The sequence below is a fragment of the Rhinolophus sinicus genome, linkage group LG02 (assembly GCF_036562045.2).
Source record: "Rhinolophus sinicus isolate RSC01 linkage group LG02, ASM3656204v1, whole genome shotgun sequence".
Taxonomy (NCBI): domain Eukaryota; kingdom Metazoa; phylum Chordata; class Mammalia; order Chiroptera; family Rhinolophidae; genus Rhinolophus; species Rhinolophus sinicus.
In genome coordinates this window covers 200721121-200739689 of record NC_133752.1, presented here as the reverse complement: position 1 = coordinate 200739689, position 18569 = coordinate 200721121, and the positions used below count along the sequence as shown (strand labels likewise).

General features: G+C 50.0%; 1 protein-coding gene and 1 long non-coding RNA gene across 8 annotated transcripts in view; one reads left to right on the top strand and one right to left on the bottom strand.

Annotated features, from left to right (window-relative positions):
* Window positions 1-1458, bottom strand: part of SHANK3 (SH3 and multiple ankyrin repeat domains 3) — a 46982-nt gene extending 45524 nt beyond the window's left edge. For 3 of the 5 annotated variants that reach the window (XM_074326675.1, XM_074326676.1, XM_074326677.1), the window contains exons 1-2: window positions 1180-1458; window positions 602-805 (exon numbers count right to left, since the gene is read on the bottom strand). In XM_074326675.1, the coding sequence (XP_074182776.1) occupies window positions 602-805; window positions 1180-1458 (483 nt within the window). Of the gene's footprint in view, window positions 1-441; window positions 546-601; window positions 841-1179 lie in introns of those variants that run through there. The other 2 variants (XM_074326679.1, XM_074326678.1) reach the window with 2 other exon arrangements.
* LOC141570217 (uncharacterized) lies at window positions 494-17200 on the top strand. 3 transcript variants are annotated; one of them, XR_012494228.1, is made up of 3 exons: window positions 494-607; window positions 12262-12411; window positions 14266-17200. It is a non-coding gene; the product is annotated as an uncharacterized LOC141570217 (long non-coding RNA). The 3 variants fall into 3 exon arrangements; XR_012494227.1 differs by lacking the exon at window positions 494-607 and adding an exon at window positions 932-1071; XR_012494229.1 differs by lacking the exon at window positions 494-607 and adding an exon at window positions 1680-1779.
* Window positions 17201-18569: the final 1369 nt, after the last annotated feature.

Genomic DNA, 18569 nt, shown 5'->3' with positions numbered 1-18569 from the left:
ACCCTAGCAGTCCGGGGCCTACAATGGCCTCTCTGTCCCCCTACTGTCCCCAGGACTCCCTGGAAAACCCCACTCCTTTTCCAAGGCCTGGTTCCAGGCTTTACCTCCCCATACACGCCTCTCAGGTAGGACTGACCCCACGTTCTTGTCCCACTACAGAGGCCGACTTTGAGCTAAGCTACCATGTGCTTATTCCACTGCTCAACGCGTTTGCCATCCCCTGCCACGACTCTGTCCCCAAGCCTAACCCAGCACTCCAAGGCTACATGAATGGGCGAGCAAATGATGAAGGACGGCTTAGGTCTGCCTTCACAGACTCCCCCCGGGGAGGGGGCCGATGAGCACACAGATACCGTGCTGCTTACTCCCCGCGCTGCTCGGGGCTCTCCCCTCACACACCCCCGCCCCCCCGCAGGACCACGCTCAGGGCTCCCACCGCACCTGCTGCTGACTGCAGGCCCCGCCCACCGCGCCGGGACACAACGCCCCACCGCTTCTGCACTAACTCCTCGTGTCCGTGTCCGTGCCCTTCACCGCTCAAGTCACGGAGCTCGGCTGGTCGCGCCCCGCGCGCTCTCCTTCCGCGCCGGCCGCGGCTCACCTCCAGGTAGGGCAGGGGCGTGTCCAGGTTCGGCGGGTAATCCTGCAGGAGCCGCTCCTCGTCCAGAAACTTGCCAGCGCGGCCCCGGGAGGGCGGCTGGAAGAGCCCGTAGTTGAGCGCGTCCTGTAGGCTGTGGTTGAGGGCGCAGAGCACGCGCTGCTTGGCGGCCCACACGGGCGCGGCCGGGTCCAGGCGCAGGCACTTCTGCGGCGGAGCGGGCTCATGAGCGCCGACCGGCCCTGCCCGGCAACGCGCAGGGCATCAAGTCCCGGGGTCCCCGCGGGAGCCCCGGGCTCGGGAGCCCCGGGCTCAGGAGCCAGGGCTCGGGAGCCCCGGGCTCTGGAGCCCACGCCACGGACCCCGCTCCTCTGTGTCCAGCGGGTGGGGCCCCGCCTCCGAGGGCGGTGCTTCCCCGGACCCCGCCCCCGGCGGGAGATGGGGAGGGTCCCGGCGGAGGTGGCGGGGGAGGGGTAAGTAGCCGCTGGCCCGGGATCTCCCGCGCCCGGCTCGGAGCACGCCGGTGGGGGGCTGGGCGAGGAGGGCGGGGGCGCTGCGGTGACCGGGGCGGCGGGGCTCACCGTCTGCTGAAGGTCCGGGATGCCGACGCGCACGACCACGGCGCTGGCCCCGGGGCCGTCCATCCCCACGCAGGGGCCGGGGCCCGGGCTGCTCGCGGCCCGGAGCGGGGCGCACGGGGATTCCGCGCGGCTCCCCGGCCCCCCCTTGCCCCCCGCCGGAGCCCCGTCGGCCGCGCTGTGCGGGAGGGGGCCGGGGGGGGCTGGGGCCGGGGCCGGCGCGGGGGACAGCGGCGCCGAGGGCTCCGCAGGAGCGGCGGCGGCGACGCGGCTCAGCTGCATGGGCCCCGGCGCGGCGCGGCGCCTGCCTTCCCCGGGGGCGGGGGAAGGGGGAGGGGGCCTTCCCGGGGGCGGGGAAGGGGGAGGGGCTGCGGCGGGAGGGAAGCGGGGGTGGCCCCGGGCTGTGCCGGGGGCGGGGGACTATGCAGGGTCCTGGGGTCAGGTAGGAGGATTCGTGCGGGAGGGTGCACCGGGGGCGGGGGGAGCCCTAGGCCTTGCTTTGGGGGATGGCTGAGCAGCGAGCCTCCGCGGACCACCGGGGAAGAGGAGGCGAGGAGAGTCCCCGAGCTGGGGTGGGGGCCGCGTCGGGCACGAGGATCACAGGTAGGGCAGGAAGGGGAGAGAAAACCAGAATGAGTTTCCGGGGGTGGCGGCTTCTGCCCACTCTGCCGACCTCCCCACCCCGCCCCACCCCACTCGAGGCCCGGGGGACGTGAAGGGACCGATCCTGCCCCAGTCCTGGGTTAGGACGGTGGAGACCTCGGGCGGGGTTGGGGCTGGTGCCCTCCCACTGCTAGAGACAATGAGCCCCACCACGCCGAACAGTGCTCAGTGCGGCGCCCCCACCCCTGGCCGAGTTTGGGGAGTTCGCTCCGGACACTGAGGCCCGCCTCTCCCTGTCCCCCTTCTCCAGGCTCCCAGGTCCGCCTAGATCCAACGCCTGTAGCCCCCTCCTCGTCACCTTAGCGACGACAGGATGGGGGCGCGACCTATGAGGAAGGGCTTAGGGGAGGGGGCGCTACTAGTCTCCACCTGCGACGGGGAAGTGAATTTTAGTTTTATGCGTTGTCGTGGCAACGCGGGAGGGGGTGATGAGTGGGCGGAGGACAGGGGAGCGCAGTGAAGAAACTAGCTCAGGCACCACCACCCCAATGGTGCGTGCCAGGCGCCCCCAACCCTGGTGAGCCTCACAGAACTACCCCAGTGCTGCGAAAACTGTGCTCCCAAGACTCCTGAGAGCAAAGCAGCCACAAAACATCGCAATATCCCTGTACTCTGAAGAAACAGTCTCTGACTCCCACAGAACTCCCCCAACGTGCCTTGACTCCCCCCATAAAAACAGGCCCTGGCCCTCCTAGCAGAGCTGCTCACCCTTCCCGAGGACACACTTGGCAACCTTCAGAGAACAGCTCAGCACAGGGACACCCTCTGGAGCCTGGTAGAAAAGCTGGCTGACCCCAGCTTCCCCCCACCCCAGTCCCCCTGCAACAACAGCCCTGATTCCTGAGCCTCCCAGGAATAAACTTGAATGAACCCACATACACAGAAAACCTCTCCACCCCTTCCCAAGGCAACCTAGAAACACCTTAGCCCCACAGGGGACAGTGTCGGACACCTCCTCCCAGAACAGCTCACTCCCCACGGAGCAGCCTTGACCCCATCTGGTTACCACAACCACCCCCATACCCATCCCTGTGCCTCCACCCCAGAGCCGGGGCCCCCTTCCCAAGGACCTGCTCTGACCCCTGAGGGAACCTGGTGCTCTCCTCCCCCCACCCCACCACCACCCGTTTAGGAAAAATCTCTGCATCCCAGGACCCCCACTGACCACTCAGAGCCGAATGTCCAGCGCTGTCTGTGGGCTTGGTCCTGCTTTCTCCCCAAGCTGGGCAGACCCTCCCTGCCGGAAAGTGTGGCCTGATGCCCAGGCCTCCCACCCCTGTCTAGGCTCTTCCCAAGGCCACTGGCTTGGCATGAGTGAGGGAGCTGAGGGTCCCCTGGGGGCTGGGACAGGATGGGAGGGGTGGGGAAAGGGGGGAGCAGGAAGGGGCTGTTGGAAACCCATTTATCTGCAGGAAGCACCTTGGGAAGCACGAGGGTTGGATTTCCTGGCCCAGCCCTGGAGAGGAAACGTGCTTCCCGCCCTCAGTGTCTCCACCATCTTCCTGCCCCTTCCCTACTTCCTCCCTTCCCCGTCACCCACAGCAGCCCTGCCACCCCTCCCACCACCACCTCCACCTGCCTTTACTCTCAGTTGCCAGCCTTTCACCCCCCTGGGACCGCTGCCAGGCTGTGGACATTCTCACCAGAGTCATTGACTCTGAGGGAGCAGCAGGGAGGAGGCTGCACCTCTCCACACCGGGACTCAGCAGCCGGAGGCCTCTGAGACCTCCCTGCAAAGCTGCCCTGGGCCTGGATGGCCACCCGCCTGCCTGCCCACCCAGCCTGGACCTCATGGGGCCCTTCAGCCCGCCCAGGCCTCCCCATTCTATCCCTGCGCTGTGGCTGTCCAGCCTCTCGGGAGAAAACCTCACATCTTTGCTGATAAGCAACCAACACACTCATGTCTCCAGGCTCAGCTGGGCTCAGCGCTGGTTCCATAGAGAGCCTGGCACAGAAGATGGGCTCATAATGAAGGAATCCGAGCTGCACACTCCCCCGGCACCACCACCTCGGCAACAGCAAAAATAACACTCCCAGAAGCACCGTACCCACATTACGGCCTCCGTCCCTGCAACGCGGTGGATTTAGAGGCGGAAGCCAAGGGGCAGGGCGTCTGTGCCCTTTATTTTGTGGAGAATAAAAGACCCCGGCCTCCTCCTCACCTCCCCCAAGCGCCCTGAGCAGCCCCTGGCCACCCCTCCCTCAGTAGGTCCTCCAGAAGCCACCTCCCAAGCACAGAACCCTTTGCCTGCCCCTGCCTACCTCCCTGGCCCAGCCCTGCCCCCTCTGCTCTGTAGTCTATCCTTGAAGATGAGGGTTTACCAGGCCCCATGGTCTCACTCCTTCCATCAGGACCAGGATTCCAGAAAGATCCATCCTTCTCACCGACCACGCTTGTTCTCCGTATTCTCCCACCACATGGATTCAGACACAAACAGGCTTCATAGGGACTGGGGGAGCTCATGTGGGCAAAACACACAACAGTGCCTGGTACAGGGCAAACCCAGGCCTGGATACCCCAGCCCACCACCCCACAGCTGCCCTAGACCCATGGGCGCAGCAAAGGTCCAGCATTCACTCGGCTGCCCTTGCTGCCCCATACCCTCACTGGATCCAAGGCCTGGCCCTCCTGGCAGAGTCATTTGCCTCATCTGAGCCTCAGTTAAGCTCAGGTGTGTCCCCCTCCTGCATCACACCTTGCTACACTCCTGGGGCCCACTTCCTCACCCATGTCCCTCTCCTCCCCTCCCACCCGCCTCAGCCACAGTGACCTGGCCCTAGTCAGCCTTATGCTTTCTCTCTTGTCTCACCTGATTCCCCTTGAACCCTCACGCCCCTTGGTTTCCATGACAACTCGTGGGAGGAGTGTGGTTCTCCCTGTCAGGCCCACCCCACCTGCGCTTCTGCTTCCCCAGTCTAGTCTTTGCCCAAGTGCCCCCCACCCCCCACCCCATGGGACTCCACCCCACACTCTGACCTACTTCTCTTTCTTTCACAGCACATGCTGTGTTGTAACCCACTGTAATTCACCTGTTAGTTGTTCATTGTTCAGTACCTGTCTTCCCCAGCAGAAGGTAGGCTCCCAGTGCTTTGCCCGGTTCAGGGATGTCCAAGGCCCTGGGACAGGGAGTGCCTGGTGCGCAGTGGGTGCTCACTGCACAAATCAAAGCTTCCACCTGCATTTGTAAGCTGTTCACACCCAGCTTCCTCTCTTCAGATCAGACCCTCTCCCCAACTCCAGAGCACTTGGCATGAGGCAGGATTTCTGGGTGCTCAGTTGACTATAAACTCTGGATCGGGGGTCTCTCATGTGGGTAAATTTTTTATTGCTTCTAGTTGTTAGTATGTATCAGTGTATGTAGGTCCTATTTCATCCTGAGTTTGATTTTTTAAATTTTATTTTTCTAGGAATAGAAATCTATTTCTAAAGAATCGGCTTCTCATTTTGTCAATCATCTCTATTTTATTGTGTTCTGTTTATTTTTCTCTGCTTTTCCTTTTATTTTGTTATGATTCCTTTTCTAATTTCTTGAAAACACACATTTAACTCTACTTTTAGTCTCTCTCTTTTCTGACAATGAGCATCTAAAACTATAAATTTCCAAGTGCCACGTTAGTCCCATCCCTTAAGTTTTGATGAGTCGTATTTTTAATTTCATCTCGTTCTGATTTTCTAACATCAATATATTTTTTGGGCTTGGGAATTACTGAAAAATATACTTATTTAAATTTTCAAATGTATACTCTTGGAGGGAGGACTAACCCTAAATACTGATTTCCTATTTTATTGCATTATGGTCAGAGGAGATGGTCTGCTCAGTGCTGGCCTTTGGGGATTCTGTGAAGACTTTTCTTTGTGGCCATATGCATGGTCTGTTTTTGTAAAGCTGTCCTATCTGTTCAACAGCAATTATTGGATGCAAGGATATACATATTCCATTGATAGCTTGTTAACTGTATTATTCAAATATTCTGTGTCCTTTCTAATTTTCCATCTGCTTGACAGTGGCTTTAGCAATCTCTCCATGAAATTTTGCCTATTTGGGGACTTGTTTTTAAATACTGACAGGTTTAGGATTATTATAGCTTCCTGACAAACTTTTCCTTTTATCATTATATGGTATCACTCTTGAGCCCTCACAAGTCTTTTTGCCTTAATTTTATTCTTTCCAATAATTAATATAGCCATACCACTTTTTTTTTGTTATATATATATATATATATATATATATATATATATATATCCCATTATTTTCCTTTTATGTTTTGTATACTTAGGTGTGCTTTCTGGTAAATAATATGTGTAGCTAGATTTTTTTTAAAAAATAAATCTTACAATTTTTAACCTTTAATGGTGTGTTTATTATGGCTAATGATATGTTTTAAATTATTTTTACCATCTTGTTTTGTGTTGTCTGTCTTTTGCTCTATGCTTCTCTTTTCTCCTTTTCTGCCCTCTGTTCAAGTTTTCCTTATTCTCCTTTTCCTCAACTTCCATTGGTTTGGAAGTGATGCATTCTCTGTCAATCATTTTCATAAATACACTTCAATTTTCAACATGCACAATTAACAAAGGCTAGACTTCATTAATATCCTACCTTTCTTCCACATAATAGTAAGACTTTAGAATACTTTAACTGTAATCACTCCTCATCACACAGGTTTTTGTTCATGTTGTGTTTGACATCCAAATTAATTAGTCTTATTACTATCACTATCACACAGTGAATGCTTGTTTAGATTTAGCCACATGTTAATCAGTTTCTTTACTCACTATTTCTTCTTCTTCTTTTTAAACTTTTATTTATTTTAAGTGTGTTTTTCCAGGACCCATCAGCTCCAAGGCAAGTAGTTGTTTCAATCTAGTTGTGGAGGGTGCAGCTCACACTGGCTCATGTGGGGATCGAACCGGCAACTTTGTTGTTAAGAGCACCGTGCTCTGACCAACTGAGCTAACCAGCCACCCCCACTATTTCTTCTTACATGTCATTCTTTCCTTCTGGGTTGAATTTTCTTCTTCCTGGAAGTACATACTTCAGAATTTTTTTTTTAAATGAATGTCCAATAGTGACAAATTCCTTCAGCCTTTGAAATGTCTTATTTCACACCAATTCTTGAATGATAATTTTTTTAGCCAGTGTAGAATTATACATTGACAATTATATTCCTCTCAATACTTTGAAGATTTTTCTCTCTGTGTGCTGTTTTCTGGATAATTTTCCTAATTCTGACTTCCATCTCACTAATTCTTTCTTTGATTGTGTTTAATCTGCTGTTAATCCCATCCATAGAGGTTTTGTTTTGTTTTTTGTTTTGTTTTGTTTTTCTTCATAGGGCTTTCAATTTCAATAATCATAGAGTTTGTTTCTAGCAACCCTATTTTGGTCCATTATCAAATCTGCCCTGCTTTTTCTTTATATTGTCTTTATTAATTTAATCAATTTTAAAAATTTTTCTGTCTTTAATCATTTCAAAAATATTTACTTTTTAATTCTCGTCAATAGTTCCATTATATGAAATTTTTGGTGGTCTAATCCTGTTCTCTGTGTTGCCTACTGACTCTCACTCATGGTAGATTATTTCTGTGAGAATTTTGTGATTTGGATTGTGAACTCATTTGGGGCTGCATATCAGGGAATCCTGAGCAGCCAAGATGTGTCCCTTCTGAGGAGGACCACTAGCCTTGGACTTCTTTTATGTTAATTTCTTGTTTTGGTAGCCGTGGGGACTACAAAGGGTAATATAACTCAGACTCCATAGATGATGGAGACAAGCAATGGTTATTACTCCACGGGGAGACCACCACAAGACTTTGTGAAAATTGCTTAAATAAAAAAGCAATATGCAACCCGAGTTAATGAAAATAGATTACTCACTAAGGTTTTTGAGTGCTACATGTCATTCTAAGTGTATGACATGTATTAACTCATTTAGTCATTACACAATCACTGAGCAAGCCCCATCATTTGTCCTCATTTAACAGATGAGGAAACAAAAGCAAACTAGAGCAAGTAACTTGTCCAAACTTACGTATGGCTAGTCAGTACGGAAACCAGGATTTGAACCATGGCAGTTGGCCTGTGACCCCAGCAGGGCCAGTAAGAATCCTGCCCCTCTCATAAGTAGGAAAAGAAAATTTCCAGTCTTTGGATACGTAGGAGAGATGTGAACTTAGCAGCTACTGGTGACCAAAGACCAGCCTTGAGAAGAAAGCAACACTGAGAGAAATATAAATATGGGAGACAAGGATGGTTCTGAAGGGGTTTGAGTCCCTAAATATAGTCCCTGGAATCTGATAGCACTTCTGATTTTCTTGCATTTGGTCTTAAGAGCCAATAAATATCCCTTCTCTGTTGAAAGCCCACATAATGCAGAGGCTGAAGGCATAGCTGTGGGCCAGCTGCCTGGATTAGAATCCCAGCTCAGCCCCAAACACCCAGGAGGCCTGGGAAAGCTTCTTAGCCTCCCTGTGTCTCTGTGTATGCTCTGTAAGTTGGGGACAATGGCAGGAATTGCTTCGTATCCTCATTCATTCTGGCCTTGTTTCAGGCTGGGTAGGAGGCCAGGTGCCTGCCTTCTGGGCTCACTCACATGTGCCTGGCCTCCTGAGCCATTGTGTGGGGTAGTTGAGAAACGTGGAGGGAAAATGCTTACTGTACGCCTGGCACATTGTAAACCTGAGGAGCACCTCTAGTCTAGGACTTCTATTGGAGGAAACACTCAAGTTTTTATTATCATCATAAAGCTGGTTTCTGTCATCTCCACCAAGAAGTGCATTCTAATGAGTGCCCTTCACATGCTGTGACAGAGCAGAGTGAGGCTGAACTTGGCTGTCTGTTCTTAGGAAGACCATTAGATTTCAAATGCTGTTTTAACAGCAAAATTAAAAGTGAGGAATATCTGCCTGGTTAATTTCACATTTAGGGTTCCAATTACTTTTTCTTTCAAGACTGTGGTTTTCTCTACCATGTTTCCTTCCTCCCAAAGATCACTTCCTATTCAAGAGGTTTGGGGTTCATTATTATTATTATTGTTATTATTGTAAAAATACATAACATAAAGTTTACCATCATGGCCATTTTTAAGTATACAATACGTTAGTGTTAAAAAGAACAAAGTATATTTTTAAATAAGCCCACCTTAGTGCTGGAAGACAGGCAAATGGATTATGGAGTAATAATTTAAAGGAACCTCTGGGAGACGATGCAGATGGGATCCGGAAGTGGAAAGGCCAATAGAAGCTGAAGACTTGGCCACACAGATCAAATGATATGGAGGCTGCTGGAGAAGGGACCGTCTCAGCACAGTGGGTCCTGCTGCAGTGCAGGCGGGGACGGGGGGAAGGGGCTCCGCTGATGCCCCCGCCAGGGCACACAGCTGTCCCCAAGTAGATGGAGGGACTATGGAGGTGGAGCTGTGCCTGCAGCAAAGGCTTAGCTCTTTACAAAAAGGTGGCACCTAGCCCCTCCATCTGGACTTTCTCACTTTCTGCCAGCGAGCCCCCAGGCCCACCCTCATCCCAAAGGGAAGCCCTCCCAAGGATCAGTACCACCCAGTCTGTTCTTTTTGTTCGCGTGTATTCCCTTTTATCAAAATACCACATTTTGCTTATCAATTCATCTGTTATGGGCATATTTGAGTTGTTTCCAGTTTGGGACAATTATGAATGAAACTGCTACGAACATTGTGTACAGTTTTTGTGTGGACTTATGCTTTCGTTTCTCTTGGGCGTCTATTTAGGAATAGAGTAGCTATGTCTTACGGTAGACGTGTGCTCACTTTTCAAGAGATTGGCAAGCAGTGTTCCAGCATGGTAGTACCATTTCATTTCATCTTTTGCCAGGTCCTCCACATCCTTGCCAACACTTGGTATTGCCTGTCTTTTTTATTGTAGCCATGTTACTGGATGTGTCTGGGTATTTCTTTGTGTGTTTAAATTTGCATCTCCCTGATGACTGATGAAATGGAGCCTCTTTTCATGGGTTTATTGACCATTCACATGTCTTCTTTTGTGAGGTGTCTATTCAGTCTACTGCCCATTTTTTAAAAACTGGGTAGTTTGACCTATTGAAATTTAGGAGCTCTTTATATAATATGGATACAAATTTTTCGTAAGATATGTGTACTGCAAAAGTTCTCTAATTTTGTGGCTGGCCTTTTCACTTTCACAATAGTCTCTTTCAAAGAACAAGAGTTTTTCATGATTATAGAATCCATTTTCCCCTTTATTGTTCATATTCTGTGTGTTCTAAGAAATCTTTCCCTACCGCAAAAGCACAGAAATTTTCTCCTGTGTTTTCATATAGATGTTGTAGGGGTTTTTTTTTTCAAACACATGGACTTTGGGGGAGGGGAATATTGGGGAACAGTGTGTTTCTGCAGGGCCCATCAGCTCTAAGTTGCTGTCCTTCAATCTAGTTGTGGAGGGCGCAGCTCAAACCAGCAACCCCATTGTTCAGTGCTCCCGCTCTAACCAACTGAGCCATCGACCACCCCAGAAGTTGTAGTTTTAACATTTATGTTTAGGTCTGTGATTTAATTTAAAGTTAAATTTTGTTTGCGATGTCCAGAAAATGTTGATGTTTGTATTTTCCCTTTATGGATGTCCGATTGTTTCAGACCACTTAAAAATTATTTTAAAGTATTTTTATTGTGGTGAAATATATATAATAAAATTTACCATTTTAACCAAGTGTAAGTGTACAGTTCAATGTCATTAAGTACATTTACATTGCTGTGCAGCCATCACCACCATCCATCTTCAGATCTTTCTTATCTTCCCAAACAGAATCTCTGTGTCCATTAAACACTCACTCTCCTCCCCCTCCCCCTGGGAACCACTATTCTGCTCTCTGTCTCTATGGATTTGACTCCTCTAAGGATGTCACAGCACCATTTTTGAAAAAACTTTCCTTTCCCACTGAATTGTCTCTGTACTTTTGTTGAAAATCAGTTGACATACATGTGGGTTTATTCCTGAACTTTCTATTATTTTACCATTTATCTATATTTATATAGTTTCTCTAATACCACACTCTTAGTTTCTATAACTTTGTAGTACATCTTGAAATCAGATAGCATAAATCCTACAACTTTGTTCTTTTTAAATTTTGTTGGCTATTCTAGGTCATTTTCATTTCTATGTAAATTTTAGAATCAAACTGTCAATTTCTACAAAAACAACCCACTGGGAGCTTGATTGGTATAGCATTTAATCTATAAATATATTTAGAGAGAATGGACATCTTAAGAATATTGATTCTTCCAATGTATGAACACAGTATATGCTATAATTTATCTTGGTCTTCCTTAATTTATCTCAGCAAGGCTTAGTAGTTTTCAGGGTAGAGTTCTTGCACATTTTTGTTACATTTATTCCTAAGAATTTTGTTATTTCACATTACTGCAAATGAAATTTTTTAGTTTTATTTTATAATTTTTGGTTGCTAGTACATAAAAATACAAATGATTTTGTATATAAACTTTGTAGCCTATAACCTTGAGAAATTCACTTAGTTCCAGCAGCATCTTTATACGTTCCTTAGGATTTTCTACATTAACAATCAGTTCATCAGCAAATAGCACAATACTTCCTCCTTCTGAAATTTTTATGCCTTTTTATTTCTTTGTCTTGCCTTATTATATTGGCTAGTTTTAGTAATCCTGTTTGGGATTTGTTGTGATTCTTGAATCTAAGGAGTTATGTCTTTCATCAAATCTGGACATTCTCTGCTATTATCTTTTTGAATATTATGTCTCCTCAGTATCTCCTATTAAACATATATTAGACCTCATGGATGAACCTTGAAAACATTATGTGAAAGGAAATAAGCCATTCACAAAAGGACAAACATTATATGACTTTACTTATATGAAGTATCTGGAATACAGTTTCATAGAGACAGAAAACAGAATGGAGGTTACAGGGGCTGGGGGTGGGGGGAGAGAATAGGGAGTCACTGTTTAATGGGTAGAGTTTCTGTTTAGGATGATGAAAGAGTTCTGGAAATGGATAGTGGTGATGGTCCCACAGCATTATGAATACATTTAATAAAATTGTAAAGTGTGAAATTTTTTTAAAGATTAAAAATTTTTTCAATATGCTAGGCCTTCTCATTCTAACTTCTGCAAAGGGTTCTCATCTCCTAGTCTATCTATTTTGTATTCAGAGTAATTTCTTCAGACTCATCTTCTAGTTCAATAATTCTCAGCTGTGTCTAGCCTGCTATTTAACCCGCCCATTGAAATTTCAACTCTTATATTTTTCATTTCTAAAATTATGTTTTGTTCCTTTTCAAATCTAGCAGATGCTTTTCTTTTTCTTTTCTGATTCTTTCCAGTAGTTTCTCATTCCTTGTTCAGGTTTTCAATCTTTTATCTCTGTGAATATTTTTAGCATACTTACATATTTTGTGATTTTAGACTGTGATCTCATTTGGCGAATCCAGTCTGTGGGAACCTGGAGGGACTAAGCTGAGACTGGAGGCCTCCAGAGAAGGTGTGCACGTGCTCCCGCCAGGCACCTCACTGCTGCCAACCTGCAACCACTTCAACTAATTCCAAACCACCCAGGTAGTATGTATTTAAAATCCATACCCATTTGAAGGTAAATCTGTACTTATGAATTTTGAGGGAGATTCGATTTCCATCTGTGGTGAGGTCATTACAAAATCTTTCATTTCTTTCCTACAAAGCAGGGTTGTTTTCCCTAGTCTTTCTAGCTTTGCACTGAAATTATGGGTCTTTAAAAGTCCTGACTTCGTGTGAGAATCTAAATTGCTTACTCTGTTGTCTTTCGTTTCCACTTCATTTTGTGTCTCTGGGGATATCTCTTGCTTTCTTTCAAGCTCAGCTGTACATTTAAAAGAATTTTTATTATATTTTTATCAGCATTTCCAAGTGCTTTGCAATAGAGGAGTTTTAGATTATATTGGTGGAATTGTTTTTCTTATTCAGCTACACAGCCAGCACATATAATGATGTTTTTTGCTGGAGAGATATTAAATGAATCCATAAATGAACAGAAGAATATACTGCATTTGAAAATGTTTATCACACACATGCACACAACCCCCAAAGTATGAGGCACTACCAATAGAGCAGTGATCAGATGGGTCCCACCTGGTCAACATGTTTTCATTCCCTGCGGACCTTGGCGCCCTGCTCATGGGTCATCCAAGTTCTGACGTCACCCATCTCCATTCCTAGCATCATGGCCTCCCAGTTCCGTGACCTCTCATCTCACTGATTGTAGAAGCTAGGATTTGGGTGTAGATTGCAGATCCTGTGTGGCTAGTCTGAGCTCAAAGGGATTTAACACATGGAATTTGTGCCCACAAAGTCATTGGGAGGACTGAAACATCTAGTCTGAGCTTCTAGAAATACACTCTCCCCCAACACTACCATAGAACTGGTCCCTGGGGAGTTACTCTTGTTGCCAGAGTCAGCAAACTGAGGTGTCAAAAAGCTGACGCCCCAACTGCTGGCTCCAGCACCACACCTCCTAGCCTAGCTCTGTACTCCCCAGTTCCTTTTTGCACCTAGGACTGGCCACGTCACAGGGTTCTGGAATTGACTTGGGCAGAAATGACATGTGCCACTCCCAGGTCTGACCCACAATGCCTCTTGCCTATCCCTGAGTGCACGCTCTTCTCCCTTCCATGGTGACCTTAAATCCACATGTCAAAAATGGCAGCACTTCCTTTGGCCTGGGACCCTAAATGACTGTGTGAAGCAGGGAGTCCCTCCCCCATCCCTGCTTATGTTGCAAACTGGACTCTCTGTGAGCAAGAAACAAATATCTATTGTACTCAGTCACTGACATTTGGGGGTTAGCTGTCAAAGTAGCTGGTGTTTTCTCAACACCAGAAGGGGAGGGGAGCTCGGAGCCTCCACTGGGCTTCCCAACTGGAGAGACCTTGCCTGGGTCAGCAGGAAGTGTCAGCCATCTGCTCAGTACATCTATCCAAATGATATGTGAACCAGAGAAATTAACACGATAGTCACATACCCGATGTGTCTATTGTGGCCCACAATGCATGTCTCATCTGACCTCCAAATTCCCCTTCTGATCAGCGGACTGGGGAGGGGATGGGGAATCAGTCTGGGAAGTGGAACTAGCTCAGAGCCAGAGACCAACAACCCCTGAGAGCCTGAGGTACCCGTCCCCTGACAGGGAACAGCCATTCTGGGCAGAGTCAGCAGCTCCCTGCGGGGGAGGCCAGGGGAAGACAGTCTAGCCTTGGGTGTTTCCGCCAGGTCTTTCCCTCTGGTGGGGCCTCTGGTCTGCGAATGACTCATGTCCAGGAATTGGAAGGGGAGCTGACTCTCCTGCATTGTGAGTCAAGTCCGGGCCACGTTCCTGAGACGAGGATCTTTCCGCCGACACTCCCATCTGCACTGACACTGCCCTGTTTTTGTTCCAAGGGTGACTCCACGGCTAGTGAGCCAAAGGTCTCTGACACCACAGCATTCTTCTTGACCATCATGGTGACGACGCCTGCCTGGCCACATGGCCTCTGCCACCCCAGTATCTCATCCCTCCATTTCATTCCGCCCTACAGAGGCCAGCCTCCCAGAGCCTTTCAAAGCTGCTGCTGCCCCTCACTACTCCAAAGTACGTCCCTCATGTCTTGTGAGGGGGTGTCCTCAGGCCCTCTCAGAGGACAATGTGGGGACAACTGAGCACGTCAAGTACAATATACTCTTGTCTCTCTCAGCTTTTGGATGCCTTTTTCTCCATTAAACCAAGGAGTTTCCAGCATGTCAGCTGCACTCACATGGATTTTAATTAGAGCACAGACGGTCAGCACCACCCAGCCCCCTGGATCCAGAACCTGTGCTCACCGTCAGGTCAGCTGGATGGAGGACCAACTTCCCCAAGCCCTATGCCTGCACGATGCCAGCTGCCTCCCAGCCCGCCACACCAGGCCACACGGCAGACGTCCTGGCTGACTGAGCCCACGGTCTGCTGCCTGCAGCCACTCCGGGGACCAAACATTGGATCTGTTGGAGAAGATGTGCTTTCCAAGCTCTAGTTCCTTGAAAGCACCGGAAAGGAAACACTGTCCCACACCTGGGCAGAATTCCTTCTGGGACGAAGTTAACATTCCTGATAAAATGCTCACATGATGGGCTGATGAGCTTTAATGATGTATGGATGGTTTTGTGGACCAGTCGGCCACCCACCTGGGTGTCATTCACAGGAGTGATCTGTCCGCAGAAGTGATTTCTGTATCTGGTCTGATACTGATACTCCCTCCTGCCCTGGGTGGTCTCGGGGTCCTTCCCTTTACATGCACCTGTCATAAAACCTGACCTGCTTGTGACTCGACCGTCTGACAAGCTCTTCACCTCTACACCTTATTGTCACCCAGGTAACCCCTGTCTTCCCCAGGCCTCAACTAAGATGCCCCTGTGGAAGACTGTGGGGACAGAGTCCCAGAAAGCAGTTTCCAGGCTCTTGGCCTCACGTGGAAAGGTGCTGGCTTGAGTAGTTGATGGCCGTCAGCTGTGGCTGATTGACCGACAGCTGTAACCAGTTAGCCAATTCGCCACTGACATAACTGCCGAGGCTGCGCTGGTTGGTGAGTCAAGAGTGGTGTCGAGTAAGTCGGTCGGTTGGCAGGCAGAGAGGTGGACAGCAGGTTGCAGGTCGTGTGACTCCAGCCTCCAATGAGATGATAGTGGTATGACTCCCCTATCTATGGCTCCATGGGTGTTCCTTTTTGGCCTAGCCATATCCTGCGTTCTTACGTGGGGAGTGGGACCAGAGACCCCGGAGGCTGCCCCGCACGACAAATGGCGAGCGAGCAGGGTCTCCCGCACAACAGAGACCCTCCCTGCCTGGAAGTTCTCATGGCCCCTGCCCAGCACCGCCGAGCACCCACATACTGACGGTAACAGTAGTAATAATACACACTTGCCATGTGCCAACTGGGCTGTCTCACCTGTGTCAATTAGTTGACACCTCCCACCAACCAGGATGAGTGCATTCGATTATAAGCCTCCACTTACAGGAGCCCAACTCACACCTGGGCAGAGGGGAGGGGCAGGGGCAGGGAAGTCCCCACTGAGAAAGTGACATCCCAGTGGACCTGAAGATGGGAACGGAGCCATGCCATGGGGTCAAGACTTCCAGATAAGACACAGTGAGGTCAGTGCCGAGGCCATAGGATGCAACTGACCTGCAGTCAGGGGGCGGAGCTGAGGGGCAGCTCCACACAGTGCCACCTCACACAGCCACACCACTCCTGGGCATTGCCCTCCCATCTGCTCGGAGCTGCCCCCCTTTCCCATGGGCACCATTGGCAGACTTTATTCAGGTCTGTCACATTACATGCATGGACCACCGCGATGACATTTTGCAGTGGGGAGAGGTGGACTTGATTCTGAGCACGAGCAACTGGGGATAGACAGTGATGGGGTTCAGGACACATTACCCCAAAGGATGGCACCTGGGCATGTTTTAAGCTGAAGGAGTTTGAGAAAACAGCAGAAGCAAAAGGTCACGGACCCTGCCCCGCCCCTGAAACAGGCCATCAAACCCTCATGTGAGAAGCGCCCCCCATGCCTGGGGCAAAGGAGCATCCTTCTGCCAAAGACAAAAGAAGCAGGGCTATGAGGAGCACCCACTGCACACAGCAACCTCACACGCCTTGACCTGGAACACGGCGGGGGGGGGGGTTATCACTGTGTGAGGGACATAAATGATAAATGTCTAGTACATTGCTTTGTTTACCTGAAACTAATTTTGAAAAAAACCTGAAATACTCAGGTTTAACTGTTTCTCTGGGACCTCATTTCCTTACAAAGGCTCCCATGTCACGTAAAACATAACATTAATTTGTATGCTTTTCTCCTGATCATTCTTCATCAGTTTGATTTTCAGACTCAGCCAGGGATCCTATGAGAGTCAAGGAAAACTTTTTCTCCCCTACAATAGCCAAGGAACAGGTGGGGTCAATGGATGGAAAATGACCAAGAGGAAACATCAGGGGTGAGGGAGGTTCTGGCTAAATGCACCCAGCAGGATTATTGATGAAGGCAGGCCAGTGATCAGACACCACCTGGGGTGGGGGTGGGGGGAAATCAAGAACCTTATCAGATACTGAGGGTGGAAGGTTCTTGTTAAAACTGGATTTTACAAGGAAGGTGTGGGGACAGAGCCCCAGAAAGTAGTTTACAGGCTCTCGGCCTCACGTGGAAAGGTGCTGGCTCGGCTGTGGCTGATTGGCCATCGGCTGTGGCCGGTTAGCTGATTGGCCGCTGGTATAACTGCTGCGGTTACGGAGGACTGCCGAGGATTGCCGAGGAGCCGAGCAGAGCAGAAGAGAAGAGCTGAAGAGTGCAGAGTCGTCGGTCGGTCGGTTGGCAGAAAGGCAGACGGCAGGTCGCGCATCCAGTGGGCCTAGCCTCCAGTGAGACCATAGTGGTGTGACTCCCCTACCTATGGCTCCGTGGGTGTTCCTTTTGGCCTCACCATATCCTGCGTTCTTGTGTGGGGAGCGGGAGCAGACCCCGCAGGCCGCCCCGCCTGAAAAATGGCGTGGCGAGCAGGCCTCCACGCACGACAAATGGTGCAGCGAGCAGGGTCTCCCGCACGACAGAAGGGCACAGATGGGCCTAGTTGAAGGTGCAGGAGCTTAACTGAAGTTTGGTCAAAGAATCTTTGTCACCTGCCACCCTCTCCTTGACTGAAGTGTGCAGAGCCTGTATGGAATTGGGACGAACCACACCCCTCTGGGTGCCTGAGGGGGAGGAAATGCAACCTGGGGAGGCCAGGTGGCAGAGCAGGAATGGTGGTTGCTGAAGGCAAGGAAGACAGAGCAGAGTGAGGGGGCAGGCAGGGGCCTGAGAAGATGGTCTCTGATGTCCCAAGTATCCACATCAGCCAGGCCCAGGAATCACTGCAGAATCCCTTCATGTGGGCCGTGTTCTCCTGATGCAGCTTGCCCACCCCCAAGCCACCCATGCAGGACAGGAGATCGAGGCTTCTCACTCCGGGTCCTAGGGGCAGAAAGACAAACCCGCACCACTCCTCGCAAGGTCCCTCTGCCAACTGGAGGTGGTAATTCCAAATTAGCAATGTCCCAGGTGTCAAGACCCATTTCCCACACCCTGGAGGGCTGCCTCCCATTGGGGCTCTGTCCCAAGCTGACCCTCTTGCCAGCTCCTGCAGCAATGCCAAAAAGAGCTCACATCTCCAAAAGACCAGATGCCTGCAGAGACTTCCTTTTGAACAGCCAGAGCGGAGGCACAAGCACCTCCCCCCTCCCAGAGGTCAGGGCTGGCCTGGCTCTGAGGTCCGTGTGCACACACCTGAGCTGCCCCCAGAAACCAATCACAGGGGAAAGTGACAGCCATTCCTGTAACATCACAACCACCGCAGGCTCTTTCAGAGAATCGGGTCCTTGCTGCCTGGGGTAGTTCCCAGTTTGCAGCAGAAATTGCTTTGGGGTTGGTTCCTTTAAACTCCAATTCACAGCACTGACTGGCTGTGATCGCTCCAATTATAGGTTCAAAGATTTCTGAGCCGCAGAGAAACTTTCTGTGCTGGCCACCCACCTCATACCACTCCCACGCACAAGCCCAGAAAACACGCTGGAATGTGACACAAGGGGATGGCTCCTAGAGACTGGCCCCTTCCATTCCCCATGAGGTCCGCAGCCCCGTCTCTGGGAGTCCCTGCCCTTCAGATTTGGCTCCCCCACATTGCCCGCCTTGAGCTT